The sequence below is a fragment of the Pleurodeles waltl genome, chromosome 5, assembly GCF_031143425.1.
Source record: "Pleurodeles waltl isolate 20211129_DDA chromosome 5, aPleWal1.hap1.20221129, whole genome shotgun sequence".
Taxonomy (NCBI): Eukaryota; Metazoa; Chordata; class Amphibia; order Caudata; family Salamandridae; genus Pleurodeles; species Pleurodeles waltl.
The window spans coordinates 1534936738-1534956441 of record NC_090444.1 but is presented as its reverse complement, the minus strand read 5'-3'; the positions used below and the strand labels follow the sequence as shown (position 1 = coordinate 1534956441).

The 19704-nt window shown below is 39.0% G+C and overlaps 1 protein-coding gene across 3 annotated transcripts in view; it reads left to right on the top strand.

Annotated features, from left to right (window-relative positions):
- Nucleotides 1–19704, top strand: part of ARHGEF10 (Rho guanine nucleotide exchange factor 10) — a 949815-nt gene that overhangs the window by 161434 nt on the left and 768677 nt on the right. For all 3 annotated transcript variants that reach the window (XM_069235817.1, XM_069235818.1, XM_069235819.1), the window contains exon 3: nt 19354–19515. In XM_069235817.1, the coding sequence (XP_069091918.1) occupies nt 19354–19515 (162 nt within the window). The remainder of the gene's footprint in view (nt 1–19353; nt 19516–19704) is intronic.

Sequence of the window (19704 nt, the reverse complement as noted above, 5' to 3'; positions counted from 1 at the left end):
GAAAGAATGCTCTTGATGTGGTAGTGTATATCATTTGCCTGATTCTAAGAAATGTTTTGCTATCAACAGAGTGTCGTAAGTGTGGCCGCAGGGGGCACTATGCTCGTATGTGTAAAGAAAATGGTAGATCTTCTAAAGATGCAAAATCAAGTATAAATGTAGTGGGAGGATGCTATAATATTCCCTGCGAGGATAGAATTTTAGTCGTGAGTCATGAAGAGAGGTTAGTGGAGCCTGGTAGCGGGCAAATCATTTCTATGCCTACTTGTCTCTTCACTATAGATGAATCTCTTCACTATAGATGAATTTCAGATTAGTTTTATGATAGATTCTGGTTCATTTTATACTATAATCTCTGAGAGTCTTTTTAGAGAACTTTGGAAAGATGAGAAGTTGTTTCCAAAAGATATCTCTCCAAATACAGTTTGAAGGGAGAAGTGTCATGGGGAAAGTTTATGTAGCCATAGAAGGTCCACCTATCTTAGGATAGATGCATCAATTTGATCTCAATATTGTTATTAGTCCAAGGGCACCCAATCAAGTTCTTGTGGTAGAGGATATGCAATTGCATGATATTCTGGAGGGGGACAAGGATGTTTTAAAAAAAACTTTGGGATGTTTGAAGGGCTATGTACATAAGATCATTTTAAAAGACGATGCTTTGCCAAGGCAGCACAAACTGTGCAAGATACCCTTTGTGGTGAGATGAGGTCAACAAAGTGATTAATAATATCTGAAGGTACAATAGAACCTGTTGAAGTGTCTCCATGGATTTATCCAGTGTTTATAACATGGAAATCTGATGGTAGGGTAAGGTTATTTGTTGATTTAAGGTCTTTAAATCAAAATATTGTGGTTGACAAATATCCTCTCCCTAATATTAGTGAATTGTTGAAAGCAGTTAAAAATGGATGGTATTTTTCAAAGCTGGATTTGAAGAATGCCTATCATCAGATCAAACTTCATCCTGAGTCTAAACATTTGACAGCGTTCGTGACCCCTGAAGGCACTTTTCTGTTTACTTGTATGCATTTTGGTCTCGCATCTGCTGCGAGTGTATTCCAACATATGATGACAAATATTTTTGACAACCTTAAGAATGTGTTGTTCTTTCAGGATGACACTGTTTGTAAACACAATCTCACTTTGAAGAAGGTTCTGAAGACTACAGGAGAAGCGGATTTGAGCTTAAATCAGGAAAAGTGCACATTTCTGGTGCAAGAAATTAATTATTTGGGGTACACTATTTCAAAAGGGAACATCAAACCTAAGAAGAGTCTGTTGGAAGCTATTAGATTGTCACCTGCACCAAGTGATAAGGACCAGTTGAGGTATTTCCTTGGTTTGATTGAGTATTATTCTAAATTTGTGGACAAGTTTGCTGACAAAACTGAGGACCTGAGGAAGTTGCTGAGGAAGGGGAACAAGTTTACTCGGTCAACTGAACAATCACAATATTTTGTTAATATCAAAAATGAAATCTGCGATGCGGATATACTGGCTGCTTTAGACATTAAATTGCATTCTGTATTGACAGTGGATGCAAGTGGAACTGGCTGGGGTGCTGTGTTATCTCAAATGCATGGGAGTCAAGAGAGAACAGTCATGTTTGCCTCTCGGACGCTTACTCAAGCAGAGCACAATTATTCAGTGATTGAACTTGAGGCTTTGGCTGCTGTTTGGGGTGCTGAATATTTTAGGACATACCTTTGGGCTTTGGAGTTTGTTTTGCGGATCGATCACAAACCTTTGTTTAAAAAAGTTTCTTCCGGTGGAGCAGGAAAAGGGTCAGCGAGGTTAGCTAGGCTTGCGGCTAGGTTACAAGAGTATCTTTACTGAGTGGAATATGTCCAAGGCTGGAAGAATGTGCATGCTTACTGCTTATCTAGGTTGTCCCTTGATTGTGAAAAGGTTGATGCTCAGTCTGTAAAGAACAGTGACACTGGGGATGCTGTTGCGTCAGTTCTTGATGTTGTTGAGTGTGGTTTGGGTACATTCACACAAGAATAATGGGTGAATGGGATGAATGCGGACAATTGTCTTAAGCAAATATTTAAAGTGGTTTGTAAGGGAGCTAGGAGAGAAAGTACTCTGCCGTTGTCTCTAAGACCTTATCTTGGTGTCTTAGATGAGTTGTCAATTTGTGGAGACGGTGTATTGATGCGTGGTGATCGTTTTATCCCACCTCAAGACTTAAGGTTCAAATTATTTACTGTAGCGCATGAAGGTCATTTAGGTCAAGGGTTAATGTGTAGTAGGTTAAAAGAGGTATTTTGGTGGCCAGGATTGGATGGACAGGTTAAGGACTGGGTGGAAAAGAGCAGACTGTGCAAGGAGAGTTAAAAAGGATTGAAAGTAGGGGTAGGAAGGACTGGTGGACATATTGAAGATTCAGGTAAACCTTGACATACCATTTGTCTTTACTTCATTGGTCCTATTTCAGAACTTCCGTTACAGCTTAGATTTGCTGTGGTTGTGGTGGATGTGCATTCGAGATGGCTTATTGTAAAATTAATTGGGGATATCACCACAAATACCGTGATAAGGGTGTTGGATGAGATTATTCTTGAGGAAGGATTTCCTTTGGTTCTTATTACCGACAATGGTACCCAGTTGACTTCCAATGAGATGTGTTCTTTTTTGAGATATTGTGGGGTGAGACATTCTAGGACCTCTTTGTATTATCCTCAGGTCAATGCTATTGTGGAAAGGATCAATAGGTTGGTTAAGGGCACTATACAGGTAGCGCTAACAAATCATTGCTGTGTAAGGAAGATAGTCTCTGATATGGTGTGGGCATAACGGTCTACGATTCACAGTGTTACCAATAAGTGTCCTTTTCAATTGATGAGGGGGCATTCAGTGGGTTCAAAGTTAGTTCCCTCATGGCTTCAGGAGTGGGTTGCATCTGGGGAAAGGAGTGTGAGCTCACTGAGTCTGATTATACTGGATGTGGGAGACTGGGTCAAGATCAAATCTGGTAGAATCAAGAGTGGCATCTCAAAATTCAGGGGGTCTGTTTGTGTTGAGAAGGTTGGAAAGTTCCAAGTTGAAGTAGAAGGAGAATATTAGAAATGTTGCACTGTACCAGAAGGGTGGTCTGTGTGCTAGGAGGTCAGAGAAGAATGCTCAGGTGCTCTTCTCATGGGTAATGAGAGGGACAAAAAGAATGTCAACACTGGTACAAGTGAGAATATCCAAGATTTGCCAAGAGGGGATGATCTTCAGGATGCACCGGAGAAAGGAACTGACACTAGTATACATCCTTTGAGGACACAACCCCAGCATACTTAAATGATAATGTTAGAGATTGATTTTCGTTTTGTTTTTTCTTTTATTTTCTCACGTATTGTACATTTCATGCTTTGCATTCTTCTATGCCTACTGATTAATAATGCGAAGGGAAGAGGATGTGTTGTGTTTTGCTTACTTTTAATGTTCTTTAGAATGTCAATGTCCTGACATTCGAGAGAAGGCAGTTACTGGCCTCTCTCAGTGATGGCTGGAGGCTAGGTCGTGTTAATGCAATTAAACTTACATCTAAGAACCTTACTCGGTGTTTACTCACCACAGCCTACTACTCCACGCAGCAGGGAGAGTGCTTGTGCACCAATGCCTTTCCTCTCATTTATCAAAGACATTATCTAACTGACAGTCTTCCCATCAGTGAGCATCATCTTGGCAACTCACACTGGGGGGGGGGGAAAGTACTGCACTATTCATGTGAGGTAACAAGGTGCTTCGTCAACTCCTTTTCTTGGCAGCGTTAGCCTTCTGCCGACAATCCCCCAATGGGCTGATCACCTGACAGCAGCATCAAAAGCACTGGAATCAGCCTTGACAGACCTCAAAACTATTAAGATCTCCATCACTACTATGGAATAAGCTATTCTGGAAATGGCCAAATAAGTGAAAAGCTTCCACACAGACTTCAGCTGAGATGCATGAGGATAGAATCACAGACTTAGAGCGCTGAACTGATCGGACGCCGGACTGGGGCACGGATACATGAAACTTCTAATGCAAGGTGAGAGAATAGGAAGACTGCAGTCACTGCGACAATGTTTGGCTATATGGACTCCTGGCAAAAGAGGAAGGAGTAGATCTCAAACACTTTGACATGCTGGCTTTCTGAGATAGTGTGCACAAAATTCTACAAACGACTGGAATTCCAAAGGGTACATAGACTGCAGGCCCTTGGGAGGGTCTCCACTGATGCCCTTAGATCCGTTGTGACCTGTCTCCTGTATCAGGGTCATGTTCCCTCCATCCTACGACTGTCACAAAAAACAGCCTGTTTCAATTTAAAAGTCAACAGGCTTCTTGCTGGACACTAATATTGTCAAGCTAATGATTCTATCTCTTCAGGTGATGCTGATACAGAAGGATATCCATTGCAGCCTTCTCGACCCATCTACAATGATTATAACAGTGGAAGGAAAGACCTGTGATTTTACTGACCCCGCAATCTTGGAGTCCTTTCTGGAGACTTATGGAACAAGGCATGGATGTTATGCCGACAACTGGGAATGTAGCTGGATCTTCCATGAACAAGCAATTTGACTGTACCAGACACTGATCCACCCACACACTGATTGGCACTGGAGAAAAGTCTACACCATCACCCCCAACTTTCATGGGACCAACATAAGTCCAGATCTCCCCTCATGTCCCACTGGAAGGGCAAGTAATATTTAAATGAGGTGGCTTAGGGCATACTTGATGCCAGACTGTTCCCTGGCCTCGGGACAGCAATGCAACGCCATTTTAAAGTTCATTCCCAAAAGTTGACCCAACATAATTTGTCTTTGTTTTGGTCCTAGTGCATGGCTGGGTCGCATCACAGGACTTTGTGTACCCGGGACACCATATTTCAGTGTCCCAGTCCTATATCTCCACCCAGAACGGTGACTTCTATTGGCTTGAACATTGCTTTATTAAATGTTAAGGGTCTCAACAGCTATATTAAGTGTAGAAAATCTTGATGTGTACGGCAACAGAACCCCGGGACGTGGCCTTATTGCAAGAAACCCACCTATCAGCTTCTGAGTCTTCAGAACTGTGGGGGATTTGGTGAGCAAGGTACTTTATACAGTGGGGCCCTTCCAAAGAAAGGAGAAACAGCTATCTTGATACACAAATGAGCCATGGCTGCTGAGAAGAACTTGGGGTATGCAGATATAATCCTCAACTCGTACTATAAGCAGTATCTATGTTCCCAATGGACCCAAACTCTCTTTCATTTCTCAATGCACAAACTGATGGTGGACTTTGGTTGCAGTAGTCGTGCTGGGCAGTGACTGGAATATTGCACAAGATCCCACCCTGGACAAGATAGGTCGATTTGAGAGACAGCATAAAAGAGATATGATGGCCCTCTTGGAATTTTTGCTGGGTAATGCTCTTATTGATCCCTAGCTCCTATTACATCTTTAACAGAGCTAGGTTACACATTTTATTCACACCTGCAGGGTATGGAAATGAGAATGAATTGCTTATTGATGGCAGGGTCTCAATGTCCCATCCTGTCCTCCTGCACCATACCTGACTCTGACTTATCAAACCACTATCTTATATGATGGAAATTGTCATAAAATATCGGTAAAACACCACATGGTCAATGGGGAATGCCGGTTACATGATTGCATACCCTGGAAGCAAAGAAATATATGCTGAAACAGCACTTACAGACATATATGGAAACCAAGTGCTCCATAGCATCCCTGCAAGTCTTATGGGCCTCCAGTAAACCTTACATGTGCGGAAAGCTTATGAGGGAATCTGCTTTTTTCAGAAAAGATTTGCTGGAGGGCGAGCAACACCTGAATTGCGGATCCATGATTTAACATCCTAAGAACACTTAACCCAAAGATGTATATCTTCCACCTTCTTGCCAGGGCTAAGATGGATTTCAGCTTCCTGGCGGGTAAAGAATTGAGGGGCGACTGAAGCACTGACTCAACGAGTTTGGAGATGGTTGCTTGCTCAACATTTGAAACAGGAAGAATCTACAAGAGCAAGTCACCCATCCCATGCATATCATAAAATAATTCACAGCCTTCTACAGGGCGCTGTACTCATCATCGGTTATTGCCACTGTCACGATAGAGGGGGCATCCTTCTTCGAACATCTGTGTCATTCTCATCTTATGGACAGCTCTGCAAATGATTTACAGGGCAACATCACAGAAGAAAACAATTCAAGAAGTGATCAAACATATGCCAACTGGCAAATCTCGTAGCTATGATAGCCTAACCATCAAATATTACAGAATAAACACACAGATAATTACTCTTCTGCTGAACAAGCTCTTCAAAGATGTGCAGCTATAATTTCTTCTCCCTGAATTTTACAGGGTCAACATTGTTTATCTCCCAAAGCTGGACAAGGATACGCTCAGCTGTGGAAGCTAGTGACCTATCTCCTTACTCAATATGGGCTTAAAATTAATGGCAAAAGTGCTTGCCACATGACTGATGTAGTATATACACAGGCTGGTGCATAGATCTTAGGTGGGCTTTGTACCCGGCAGCTCTTCCTCTTACCATGCAAGGCTTCTATTGCACACAACCTGACAAGTGAACAGGGAAGGAGGTGATGCAGTGGCAATCTTCCTAGAAGCTGAAAAGGCATTCAGCAAGGTTGAATGGCTTACCTATTTCATACTTTGGACAGAGTGGGCTTTAAGGATCGTTTTCTCTGAAAAATCAGATTCCTCTACTACACTCCTACGACTACACTATCCTGTCATGGTTTCTGATCTGGTCACTTCCAAATCTTCAGGGGCAATAGAGAGATCTGCCCCCTGTTGCTGCCTCTTTTTTGTTGGCTTTGGAACCCCTACTTCAATGAAAGTCATCACTGAAAAGATGAGAGAAATGAAATTACTTCTGTACACAGATGTCATTCTGCTTTCAATCACTGACCCAAAAAGAACTGATGATGGAAGGAATGCTGAACAATGTCAAACATTCCCCCCGGTCAGAGAACTGGGCCTAAATCAATTGTTTTTTTCCCCACCATGCCACTCTTGTTTTGACCCATCCATATGCAAATCAATCATGACCCTGCTCCTCATGGGACCCATCCAGCCTAAACTACCGGGCCAGGTCCTCCCTGGACTAGAATCAAGCATCCTGGGACCAGTTTTGGGGTACCTCCCCTCATCAGCCAGGATAGCTTGAATCTGGTGACATGGCAAGCAGGGGACCCACATCTTGGCATACCTGTCCCACTTAGGGCGACAAATGCAAAAAGAACAGATGATGGGTAGAATGCTGAACAACGTCAAACATTCACCCCTAGTCAGAGATCTAAGCCTAAATCCATTGTTTTTCTGCCCACCATGTCAATCAAAGTGATGCTCCTTTGGACTAAGAAATGCTCCTGCCACCTTCCAGACATCAATTAACTGAGTCCTAGCTGGAATAGAAAACGTCAGTGCCACCTACCTTGGCAACATTGCAGTTTTCAGCACCAGCTGGGTTGATCACCTGCACCACCTCCAAGATGTGCTCCAGGCACTGCAAAAGGCAAGCCTGACTATCAAGGCCACCAAGTGATGGATAGGGCAGGGTTCTCTTGTGTACCTGGGTCACCAAATTGGTGAAGACAAGGTTAAGGCTCCTCAGCTCAAGATCCAAATCATCATGGCTTGGGAAAATCCCCAGGCCTGAACCCCGGTGAAAGCTTTCTTATGCCTCACTGGAGGTTTGTTCAGAGGTATGGCACTGTTGCTGCCCCCTAAACTGAGTTGACTTCCTAGAAGTAGCCCAAGCAGGTGATCTGGACAGAGGTTTTCCAGAAGGCTTTCAACACACGGAACGACGCCCTGTGTACAGCACAGTGCTCAAGGCACCCGCTTTTCCCAAGACCTCTTATTGCAGACAGATGCTTCAGAGAATGGCATTGTGGTTGTCTTGTCACAGCTAAATAATGAGGTCTTGGACCAACCTATAGCCTTCATCAGGAATAGGACACTTCCCTGGGAACAGAGGTTGAGTGTTGCTGTGGAGAGGGACATATTTGCACTGGTGTAAACTCTGAAGAAATTGAGACCATACTTGTCTGAGACTCACATCTGGGTTCAGACAGACCACTGACCCCTCAGGTGGCTGATGCAAATGTGGGAATTATCCAAAACTGTTGAGATTGTCCATCTTCCCACAGAAAATGGACTTTACAGTAGAACATCGCCCTGGGACCGACCACACCTATGCAGAAGGGCTTTCCAGGTTTTTTCACCTTAACTGTGACAACTCCTGTGAAAATAAGAAGTTCTGCTGCTTTCAACTGAAGGCAGGGACACATGCTGGAAATTATCCTCTTTTGTGTGGTTATTGCCCAGATTTAGCCTTCTTAACCTTAACCCATTTTAACCAGTGGTGAAGGGCCTGTGCTCTCCCTCTTAAACATGGCAAAATTGGCATATACCAAATTGCCACAGTTAATTTACTTATAAGTCCGAATTATATGGTACAGTATGTACCCAGGGCCTGTAAAGAAAATGCTAACAGTGGGCTGCAGCACTACTTGTGCCACTAATAAAGTAGCACTGTAAAACATCTACACGACTGCCATTGCAGCCTGGGTGGGCAGTTTTAAACTGCTTTATTCACTAGGCAAAAATAAAACCTTTTTCCAGGCCTAAACCTTCCTCTTTAGTACTTATATGCTACCCCTAAGATTGGCTCTAAATATTCATAGGGCAGAGTACTGATTCCTAAAAAGCAACACACGTTTATTTAAAGTTGTACATGTTCTGACAGTGAAAACCCTTTAAAGTACTTTTTCGCTGTAAGACGGTAGGCTCTCCCATAGGAAAACATTAGGTTGCATTATAAGGGCTTTTTTTATTATCATTAACTTAATTTATTAGTCATTTAAAATCAAAGTTGGATATGTTTTATCACCGTTTTGAAAATGACACTGTTTGAAAGTTGTAATTTTTCTGCCTAAGCCAAGTGTGCCTTTCTTCCAGTGTCCAGTGTGACCTGACTGGTGAACGGCTCCCCTTTGTCTACCTCTGTACCTCCACATCTCCGTACCTATCTTCAAGGCAAAAAGATGTGAAGTTATTGATTATTTATATATATATATATATATTTACGCACACACACTTTATGATATAAAGGTAGCAGAACTAATTGATATAAAATGTTTGCAGTACAATGATAAAAACCTAATCATGTGTTAGAGCACCCGAAAATACGAATGGCAATGTAAATCACAGGTGTACATCTTTTTTGTTGCACTCAGATATTTTAAAAGTTGTGTATCGAAAATCACACGGTTAGTTCTAGAGACTTTCTCAATGTTGCATAATATAGCTGTCTCACACTAAATAAATAAATGCTCTTCTAAGTTCACCAGAAAAACAATTACTAGGTGAGCCTTAAAATCATTTTATTCCAATTCAGTATTTGGGATACTTTGCTGTCTAACATTATAAAACCATGTGATACTTTTTAAAATGAAATTCTTGTATGGTCCTCTATTTATGGTCTGGGGTGAACTTTATGTCGGAAACAAGTGACATCTGTAGAAGCCTGCTAATTGTGGTAAATGATAATTTTTAGGCCGCTGGGATGCATTATTTGTATTACAATTTATTTTCTGCTGTCATATACCTGTATGTAAAGGTTTATCTATTATTTAATTGTGTCAGAGTAGAGGTTTATAACCAATTCTTATGTTTTTAAACTTTTGATCTGGATAACTAGGTTGAAGATTTCAGTGAGAGCTCAACCCTACCTTATCCATGTGTTACAATAAATTGATGTCCAATGAGAGCCTAGCTTTTTTTTCTAATACCGGCTCACCAGTCGACATTGTAAACCATGGTGAAGCTGTTCTCCCACTTGTTTCTACATCCAACTTGGATAGTGAGCAATGTATGCTTTTTTCATGCAGAGGAGTTCACTTATTTGAATTTTTTCTGTAGATTATTTGAGTATATTTTTATCCAATCACATGCGCCTAATGTCACTCCTTAAAGCCTTTTTAGCCACTTACCTCAAACTTCCAACGTGGATTTTACAGAACAAAATGATAGAGAAGGACTGTAACGAAAGCCCCAAATATATTTATTGTTAGACCAGTGCTTAATTTGGGCCCTCTTCAGAGGTCACTGCAGCATGCACCATCCATTTCCCCACTACCGCTGCCAATGTCATACCAACACTACTACTGATCATCACAATCCTACAAGTGTGACAATTCAGACTATTCCTTGCCCCCGAAGAATGGCTTGGGCAGCAGGTAACTAGTGTTTTTAATGCATATTTAATTAAAAAAACAACTGTTGTTGTACTCATATCTAAATTAGACAGACAGCAACCGTGTGGCAGACTGTCATAAGGGCTGGTGTTGACAATTAACTGCTGGTGTCGAGCACCAGGTACCACTGGCTCAAATTAAGGAATTTAATAGACTTCTAACATGACACACTCTGAGAATAAACCAACAAGATACCACATATGGTGGGTGATCAGCTTTCTTGTTCCCACTCTTCACACTCCAGGCAGGAGGTCTGTAAAAAAAAAAACCACAATGAAGGGCACTCATATGCTACACCTGGTTGCTTAGATGGCAATTACACCAAAAGAGCTTCATTCTGAAAGGGCAGTGATGATATTACCCATGGTAAATTAAAAAATACCACTACTGCTAATGTACCACCTTTTGCAGAAAGGAAAACTCCCATCTGTTCATTAAATCTTCTCCACTCCTGTTAAAGTTATGGAAAAGATACATAAAATATAGACAGCAGTAAATACATAATATTGCACTTTCTCCTTTACAAGAAACAGTCATTTAAAAAAATGATAGTTAACTACCAGTAATCAATTCAGATATGAAATTGTCTTAAAAAGTGTGAAAACAAAGAACAAGTTGTTACTCCCTGAATTGTGGGTTGGGTGTGATCACACTCAACTCCTGGTTTAGAGATATTTTCTGCCCCATACGTCATGTTGCTAGCACTGCATTTCACATTTCCTCTGTCCTACATTTGATGAACCCCAAAATATCATAGATGGAGTGCTTGCAAAAGTCTCAATCACTGGTCTTCACCTTGGACTGTATTCCAGCCCACCTTTATGTCTTCCATTGTGCTACTTCAGACAAGAACTAGCCATATACAAATTACACTTGGATACCAATAGGAATGGTTCAGCCCAGAATATTTACTCTGGCAATTTTTTCTACTTGCTCAAAAGTAAGAAAAAGCTTGGCACAGAATGGGAAGGTCCACCCTGGCCATAGGTCATCTGACTGAGGCATTGGGGAGGGAGAAGCGCAGAGGTGAAGAAGGCAATAATCCGATTGTTAACATGTTAGAAAACAAGGCCTGTATACTTCAGAGTGTGATGTAATAAGAAGCTGGCGAATGTTGTACCAATGTGGATGTCATTGGTTGTATGTTTTGAAAAGTGTAACAAAATACAATGATAAAAAAGTAAGAAGAAATGTGTTAATTGGTTGCTATTACTACTGGTGATGCCCATCATCACTGCCGGTATATGCTACCAGTGATATAGTCATACCAAAGGCAGTAATACATCATAATACCTCAAAGAATAATATTTGTTCTAGCAGCACTTGGTAATTTAACACAAGCAGTCAATTAAAGTAGTGAACAAATACTAAAATAGGTCTTGACTTGCTCTTGATTTGTAGTATTTGTCTTGTGAAACGTATTTTCCCTCTTTACTAGATCCTGATTTACTCAACAGCAGTAACCAAGCTTAATTAATGCTGCCCATTAGAGCTCAATGTGGCTCTCTATGTTAGGACATATTTGTTTATTAGTGTTAATTCTACATTCTGATTCTATATTTTCCTGTTTCTCTCAGATACAGCCTTTCTGTGGTCTGGTTTCTTGCCCTCATGCTTAATCTCTCTGGAGTGGGTAGTAGACAAGTCAGATGGGAAACTAAAAACATAGACACAGTATGACACTAGTAGTATTATTTATGCATGTATATGGCATTTGTTTAGTTCAAACCTAGCTGAAAGTTTGGCAAGCACTGTACGGTTGTATGACTTTAAAACGCATGCCTTCACCACACAGCCTTTACCACACATGCATGATAAGTATAATTAAGGTTTCTAAAAAAAAAATATATATATATATATATATATATATATATATACGGACGTAATAAACATTGCATTACAGGACACTTTAATTGTAATACAGAATTTTGTGTGTACTGTTTGAAATGTCCATACAAAAGAAGATATGTTGGTAGCACTATTCATAGGGCCAAAAAAAGAGTTCTAGAGCATATGAGAGCTATTAGGAACAACGATGGTAACTACCCGGTAGCAAGACATTTTCAAGAGGTACATCAAGGTAATGAGAAATTATTGAGCTATTTGGTATGTGATCATGTCAAAAGCAACAGACGGGGTGGTGATAGAGAAAAAACCCTGCGCATTTTGGAGTCTAAATAAATTATTAGATTTATGACATTGGCACCTGGGGGACTTAACTCTAGTGAGGAATTGAGTAGTCATCTGGGTTAGCTATTTCTGGGTAGAAGTTGGAAAATGAGAGTGTAATCTTGGTTTTAAATATATAGGTATGCACATCTATTGGGAATAGTATTGTTATTATTTTTTATGCACAGGGCTTCTTTTGATTTGCAACACAGGATTATTAGCACATATGGGTAGATTTTTAATGAAATATAGAGAACAGCAACATGACATACAGTAAGCATAAGGTATTACAAGATCAATATGGAAAGTTAGCTGGACAGGAATGAATAACCAACTTAATTGAATGTATATATTCGTTATTTAGATTAAGTCACATGGAGATGAATAACAATATTTAGGTACAGATAGGTATATCCTGTATACATGACTAGTCCAATATGGCCACAACGTTTTCATTAGGATTTGATCTGTATGCTATGTTTGTCTGTTTTCAATTTTGTTGATTTCAGGTATTTATGTGTCAATGTGCTAAGCTCCCCCATCTGTGAACAAGGCTACGGCTGAAACGCGTTGGGAGGAACAATCTGTATGATAGTAAAATAATTTTGATTACACTGGAAGTGTCCTGACCTTTCTTGGGATTACAAGAAAATTGCTTTAATTTATTTATGGTGTTTCCCGACACCATGGTCGGACCGCTACCTTTTGAGCCTTGGTATCTCGGGTTTCCCTAGTGAAATATATATATATATATATATATATATATATATATATATAATGTTAATTTCTTTCCATTTTTTCTAATTAATTTGTTTGTATTTTCTCCACTTTCTCTATTGAGTATTATATTGCTCTGTGTGACTTTAAAACTTGCCCATTTAAATATATCATGGCTGATCGTAGAGCATTATGGGAACAAACAGCTGCCACATTATTTGATGATACAAAAGGGACCCAAACAACCACCAATCTCCAAATGGTTGAGTACCGCTAGGTCTACGGATTTTATTACTACCCACCCTTGGTGATATGGATCCTGATCTAATGGAGATCATATAAAGCTGACTGTTCGGTTAAACTGATGGGCACATTGATTGATCAAGCAAAACGACGCAGTGAGGAACAAATGCAGATCATTGATCAATTCATGAAAGAATTAGAGAAAGTGGGCAATACACAAGAAACACAACAATTGTTAACAAAAATGGAAGAACGTATAAAGAAAAGAGGAGATGAAATCAAAGCGTGCAAGGCTTATAAATTCAATAGAGATAAAAAAGATTATGAACTTAGGAGGATTTATAGCTTTGCTCACAAGTATAACACCCTTAGAGTGCAAGACAAGAACAATCCAGTGGAAGACACTAATCAACAAGTGACCTCTGTAGATGAAAGTTCAGACTTAAGCTCATCAGCTGATAAAGCCTCCAACAAACTGGATTTTCACAGGGAAATGCGACTCATGCAAATGGTCATGCCACAGTCAAGCAGACACAGAGGACGAGGTCGGGGAGGTACAAGATGCGGAGGGGGAAGAGGAAGAAACAACAAACATCAGAATTAGAGGGTGGCCTCACTGTTGACCATTCCAACATCATTGTCAATATTTCAAAATTCAATTTGACCCATAATCAAACACGTATTCTCAATTTGGGTCTCAGTTTTTGTCCTACTGTGCATTGGGATTATGTTAACACCAGAACTGAATTATATAAATTTACTCACAAATTACGTCTAATGAAGTATTTTTCTAGCAAAGCACAGGCAAAACAACATGTACATAACACCAATGTGGTTGAACTTTAAGTGTTCAACATTGATGATATTCCTGATTTTGTCGAAATTGGTGATTTAACTAATACTGTTGATGCAATGAGTCATAACAAATGCACTGATATTGAAACTTTGAAAAATATAGGTTTTAAAGTTGATTATACTATCAATAATTCTCTAAAACCTTCCATTAGATTCAAGCCACAGTTACCCAGCGGTAATTTAATTGACATATTCTATGAGCTAGCAGTTGGTGACATTGACAAATATCGTAGTAATTGGAAATCTAAGAAATTCAGGGGGGCTAATTTCTCTGCTTCAGGTTAGAATGATTTAAATGCTCTGAAATCCAATACTGATATAGTGATTAAGCCCTCCGATAAAGGTGGTAACATCGTGATTATGGATGTAGCTAGCTATACAAAAGAAGCACATCTTCAGCTGTTCAATAGGGAACACTACGATAAATTATGTACAAATCTGACTGCTAGATATCAGCTGGGCTACTGGGAGATGCTGGATAATTGGCTTGAGGACTGCCTTATTGATCAAGAGGAATATACATATTTAAAAGTTAAATTTCCTAAAATTCCTTGTATTTACTTCTTACCCAAGATCCATAAAAATAAGAAAAACCCTCCGGGTCGACCTATTGTAAGCATGAACTCATCCCTGTTAGAAAATACCTCACGCTATTGGGATCTTTTTCTGTGTCCATATGTAACTGCATTGCCATCTTACCTGCGGGATACTAATGATTTTTTTATCCAAAGTACATAATATTCCCTGGCAATCCGACTATCTCTTGGTCACTATGGATGTGACCTCTTTATATACTTCCATCATGCATGACTATCGTATTTAGGCCTGTAGGTACTTTCTAGACACTCGTAAGATTGAATTTCTGCAATACACTAATATGCTCTCAGCTATGTTAAAATACTGCCTTACCCATAATGTCTTCCTGTTTGACAGTGAGTATTATCTCCAAAAACAGGGGACAGCTATGGAGCTTCTTTTGCACCCACCTATGCTAATCTGTACATGGGTTGGTGGGAAAAGGAGGTGGCCTGGTCTGATATATATAAAAATTATATGAAACAAGTCATACTGTGGGTCAGGTACATTGATTACATCTTTCTCATTTGCGATGGCGGTGAACAGCTCCTCTTGGAATATATTAGTGCACTCAATGACAATGAGCTTGATATTCATCTAGATCTGAAATACAGTACACATACTATTGAATTTTTAGATGTCTTGCTAACTGTAAATAAGGACACTTTGCAGATGACTATTTGTGGCAAACCGACCGCTTGTAATTCTATATTACATGGGAATAGTGGTCAACCTAAAGCTTTGAAATGGAGCATTCCGTATAGTCAGTTCCTGCGGGCTTGCAGGATTTGTTCTGATACTATCACCTTTAACACAGAAATTGCCACTATGTTTAAAAGGTTTCTGAATAGAGGATATACATTGAAGATTCTAAATGACGCCCAGAATAGAGTGATGAATATGTCTAGAGATAAATTACTCTTTAGAACTGCAGTCAGAGAGGAACATTTACAAGAACATAGACAACCACCCAGATTGTTCTTTGAATTCAATCAACAACATACAGAATTCAAAAATATTATACAAAAGACCTGGCATGTTTTAGAAGATATTGGGATTCATCCTCAGATCAAATATCGCAAAACACCGTCGTTGGGAGATCATCTAACGAGAAGTTTGTTCTGTTCCAAGGACAATCAGTCATGACTATCCAAAAAGAGTTTGGGTTTTTGGAAATGTGGTCGTTGCAAATCTTGCAAATTTGCACATAATACGCATAATTACAAAACATTTGATGGCAAGATTTGTGAGATAACTGATTGTATAACTTGTGAGACTGAATATGTTGTTTACGTTATTGAATGTGTATGCCATAAAAAATATGTTGGCAGCACTATTCATAAACTCAAAGTTAGATTTTTACAACATTTCGTGGCTATACAGAATCAGGATAAGTCATAGCCAAACATTTCTGGGAAGTCCATGACAGTGACTGCAGTTCATTGATATTTTATGGGATCAAAACTATTAAAATCAATTCAAGAGGAGGAGATAGAACGTTAGAGCCAAGGCAGATGGAATCTAAAATGATTTTGCTACTTGGTTCAGAAAACCCATGGGGGCATAATCTAGATGCAGAGCTTTATGTTCATCTGTGATATACCTTTTGATCTCTTAACATCTCTGACACCTAATTGGGAGCTATCTCACTATTACAACATTTCTCTGACATAGCAGCAGGTGGAGGATATTTAGAATTAGTCTCAGTAATAAGTCTGCTCCATCTGTAATATTTTGGCCATTATCAGTATACCTAGTTTCATGATTTAGGATTTATGAATATTAGTTTTAATTGTTCTTTTTTGCACATTCTTTTTATCACTTTTTAGATTAGCTATGTTTGCATGTTGTGAAACTGAGCACCTTATAAACATGAGCGATTTAACTATCTTTTTGAAAATAGAATTGCTTCCATGTGGATAAATCAATATATGGATTGAGGAATCCTCTACATATTTTTATATATTTGTCCATGAGGTATTTTTGTCTCGGTTTTAATGAACAATCATTCATTAATGGTTGAGAATCAATTTATCAAAATGATTTATGGGATTTTACATTATTTATTGAATTTTTATATCATCACTCTTTATATCATCATTTCTTATATCTTCATCATGGCGGTGATTTAGACTATATATGGATTATACGTTTCTGTATATCTTATATAATCAATACAGCTCATTCTGGTTTAAATTCGATTAGAGTTGCTGTAGATATTTATACTGGAAACTTTTCCACTTTGTGATTATTAGACTTTTTTACTCATGTATTACAATGAATGTTAATTCATTTTATCTGAATATTTATGGAAATTTATTATATTCATATGTATATCATATGTAAAATAGATTATTTTGTCGCTCTTTGGTACAAAATTAATTAGAATTGGTGTGGAAATCTACGTTGAGAAATATCTTTATTTTTAGTAAATACAATCCCTTATCCATGTATCGAATTTGTTTTGTATGGATATTTTTAAATATTTAGATTGTTAGAATTATATGTTAGAGAGTTATTTTATCACAGAATTCCATATGCTTGATATTCCTTTTCAACTATGGTGAATTATGTTCCAATACGAGGATGCTTTATTGACATATGTAATACCATTTGGCTTACTATAGTAAAAATCAATCATGTTTTAAGATGGCCGCCGCTGTTGCAAATGTGCAGTGGGGCATTGAAATCAAAGAAGGACTACATTGGATAAATTGATGTGTGCAATAATGTCTGCCAATGTCCAGTTGAAGGCGTTTGCCGAAACACGGAAACATTTGGTCAGGACAGCGTGATGGTGAATTTGTTCTGAATTTATCACTATGGATTTTCCTACAATAAATTCTCGGCCCCCCCTTGATAGATCACCCTGAACCATTACAGACACCACCTGAAGTGACTGCCACACTAGTTTTTAAGATTTCATGAAGATTTGTCAAATGGTGCCAAAGTCCTTGCCAAAACAAAAATTGCTTTTCTTATAGAAACTAGGTCCTAGCTATAACTACGTACCAGTGACCACCAGTAGGTCATATTAATTTGCATATATATATATATAGATAGATAGATAGATAGATAGATAGATAGATAGATAGATAAATACACAAAAGAGAAGAGAGAACGCTGGGTAGTTCCCAAGTATAGGTGGAGAGCAGCTCCAGTATAGAGCACCCTACATCATCAGCGACACTCTTGATTTGCCCACATCAAACGTCTCTTTTCCTTGCAAAGTTTTTAGGCATAGGATTAGTACAGTGCCATGCCAAGCTAGAAAATGACAAAAAGCTTCTGCCCTTTATACAGGAAAGTGTTTAAGCATAGGATTAGCACAGTGCCATCCTTCTCATCTGTAAATGACAAAAGCTTTTCACCACTCCTGGCACAGTATTACAGCTTTGAATTGGTAAAATGCCATGCAAGCCAACCTGGAATGAGCAAAAACAACCCCTGACACGTGTTTTGCTATCATTCTAGCTCATCAGAGAGGTTCAGCTTTGTCCAGACACAAGGTATCACCCCCAGTATAAGTCAAAACAAAACCCTTTCAGGGTTAAAGTGATGCATAAATTATGCAAAAGAGAAGAGAGCACTCTGGGTGGTTTCCAAGTATAGGTGGAGAGCAGCTCCAGTATAGCGCACCAGTAACACTCTAGATTTGCTTACCTCTAATGTCTGTTTTTGTAGCAAAGTATTACTTTTTTAAGCATAGGACTAGCACATATACATACATAGGTACATACATATATATACCACTAGTCACTGATAAACTCATCCTTAAACACTAAAATTACCCTTACCACTCCATAACCCTAAAATAACCTTTTACCACTCCCCGCCTCTAAAATCATTACCTATACCACTTTTTATCACTACCCACCCCTAATGGTAAAGGCTGTGTGGTTTCCCACTCTGCACAGTGTCTGCACATATAGTTCAATGTTTATAATAGGAAAGGTAAAGCTAGAGGTCTCAATCTAATGAAAAGCCATACAGTATGAACCGCTCTCAATTGGCATAGGACAACTTGTGACACGTTAACGTTCTGAAAAATGTCAATATAACTGGTTTTTAATGTAAAATGTATTGGATATTTTTCTTTTAAATAATTTGCACTTGTTCTTGAGCATGTTAACCCAACTTTAAGGTTTGTCTTTAGTTGGCATATAAAATGTCACCTTTAAAATGACTGCAGGCCTAGTTTGTGAAATATTGTTTGTCGGCAGGTGTGCCTTTCTTCAGACTTACTATTACTGTGACTTTCTGTTGAATGTTAGCTAGTAGGACATGCTTCCTTTCAGAACAAAGCTTTGTCAATGAAAGTACTGAGAGAGGGAGGTTATGGAGAGAGAGACACAAAAACAAAAAAAGGAGAGAGTGCAGTGTTGTACTGAATGATTCATTTGACTGTATTTTGTTGTGGAGGTTTCCCTTTTTCTCAACTTACATGTGCATTTCAAACCTTGGTGTCAGGCTTGTAAAGATAAATATAAATGTTAATTTCTCTTTGCAATCAGTTTTAGAAAGTGACTTCAATCAATGCCATGCGGATGAAGACGAAGGAGAGCAGTTTGAATTTGATAGTGATGACGACGTTCCTGAAGCTGACAGAAAGCCATCTACTCCTCCCGCTGATAATCATAGAAGTGATTTAGAATGCAAAAACAATTCCAATGCAGGTATATTCGATACTTATCTTACTGGTCTTGTAATCGCTTCACCTTTACTAAATACACAGGGCCTAAACTCACGATGAACCGCTCCCCCGAATCAAGTATCACTTTGTAATACTTTGCAGTGACTCACATGCCTCTATTAAAATTGTATCCAAGATTTAGTTTCAGTGAGGAAATTGAACATTGATCTAG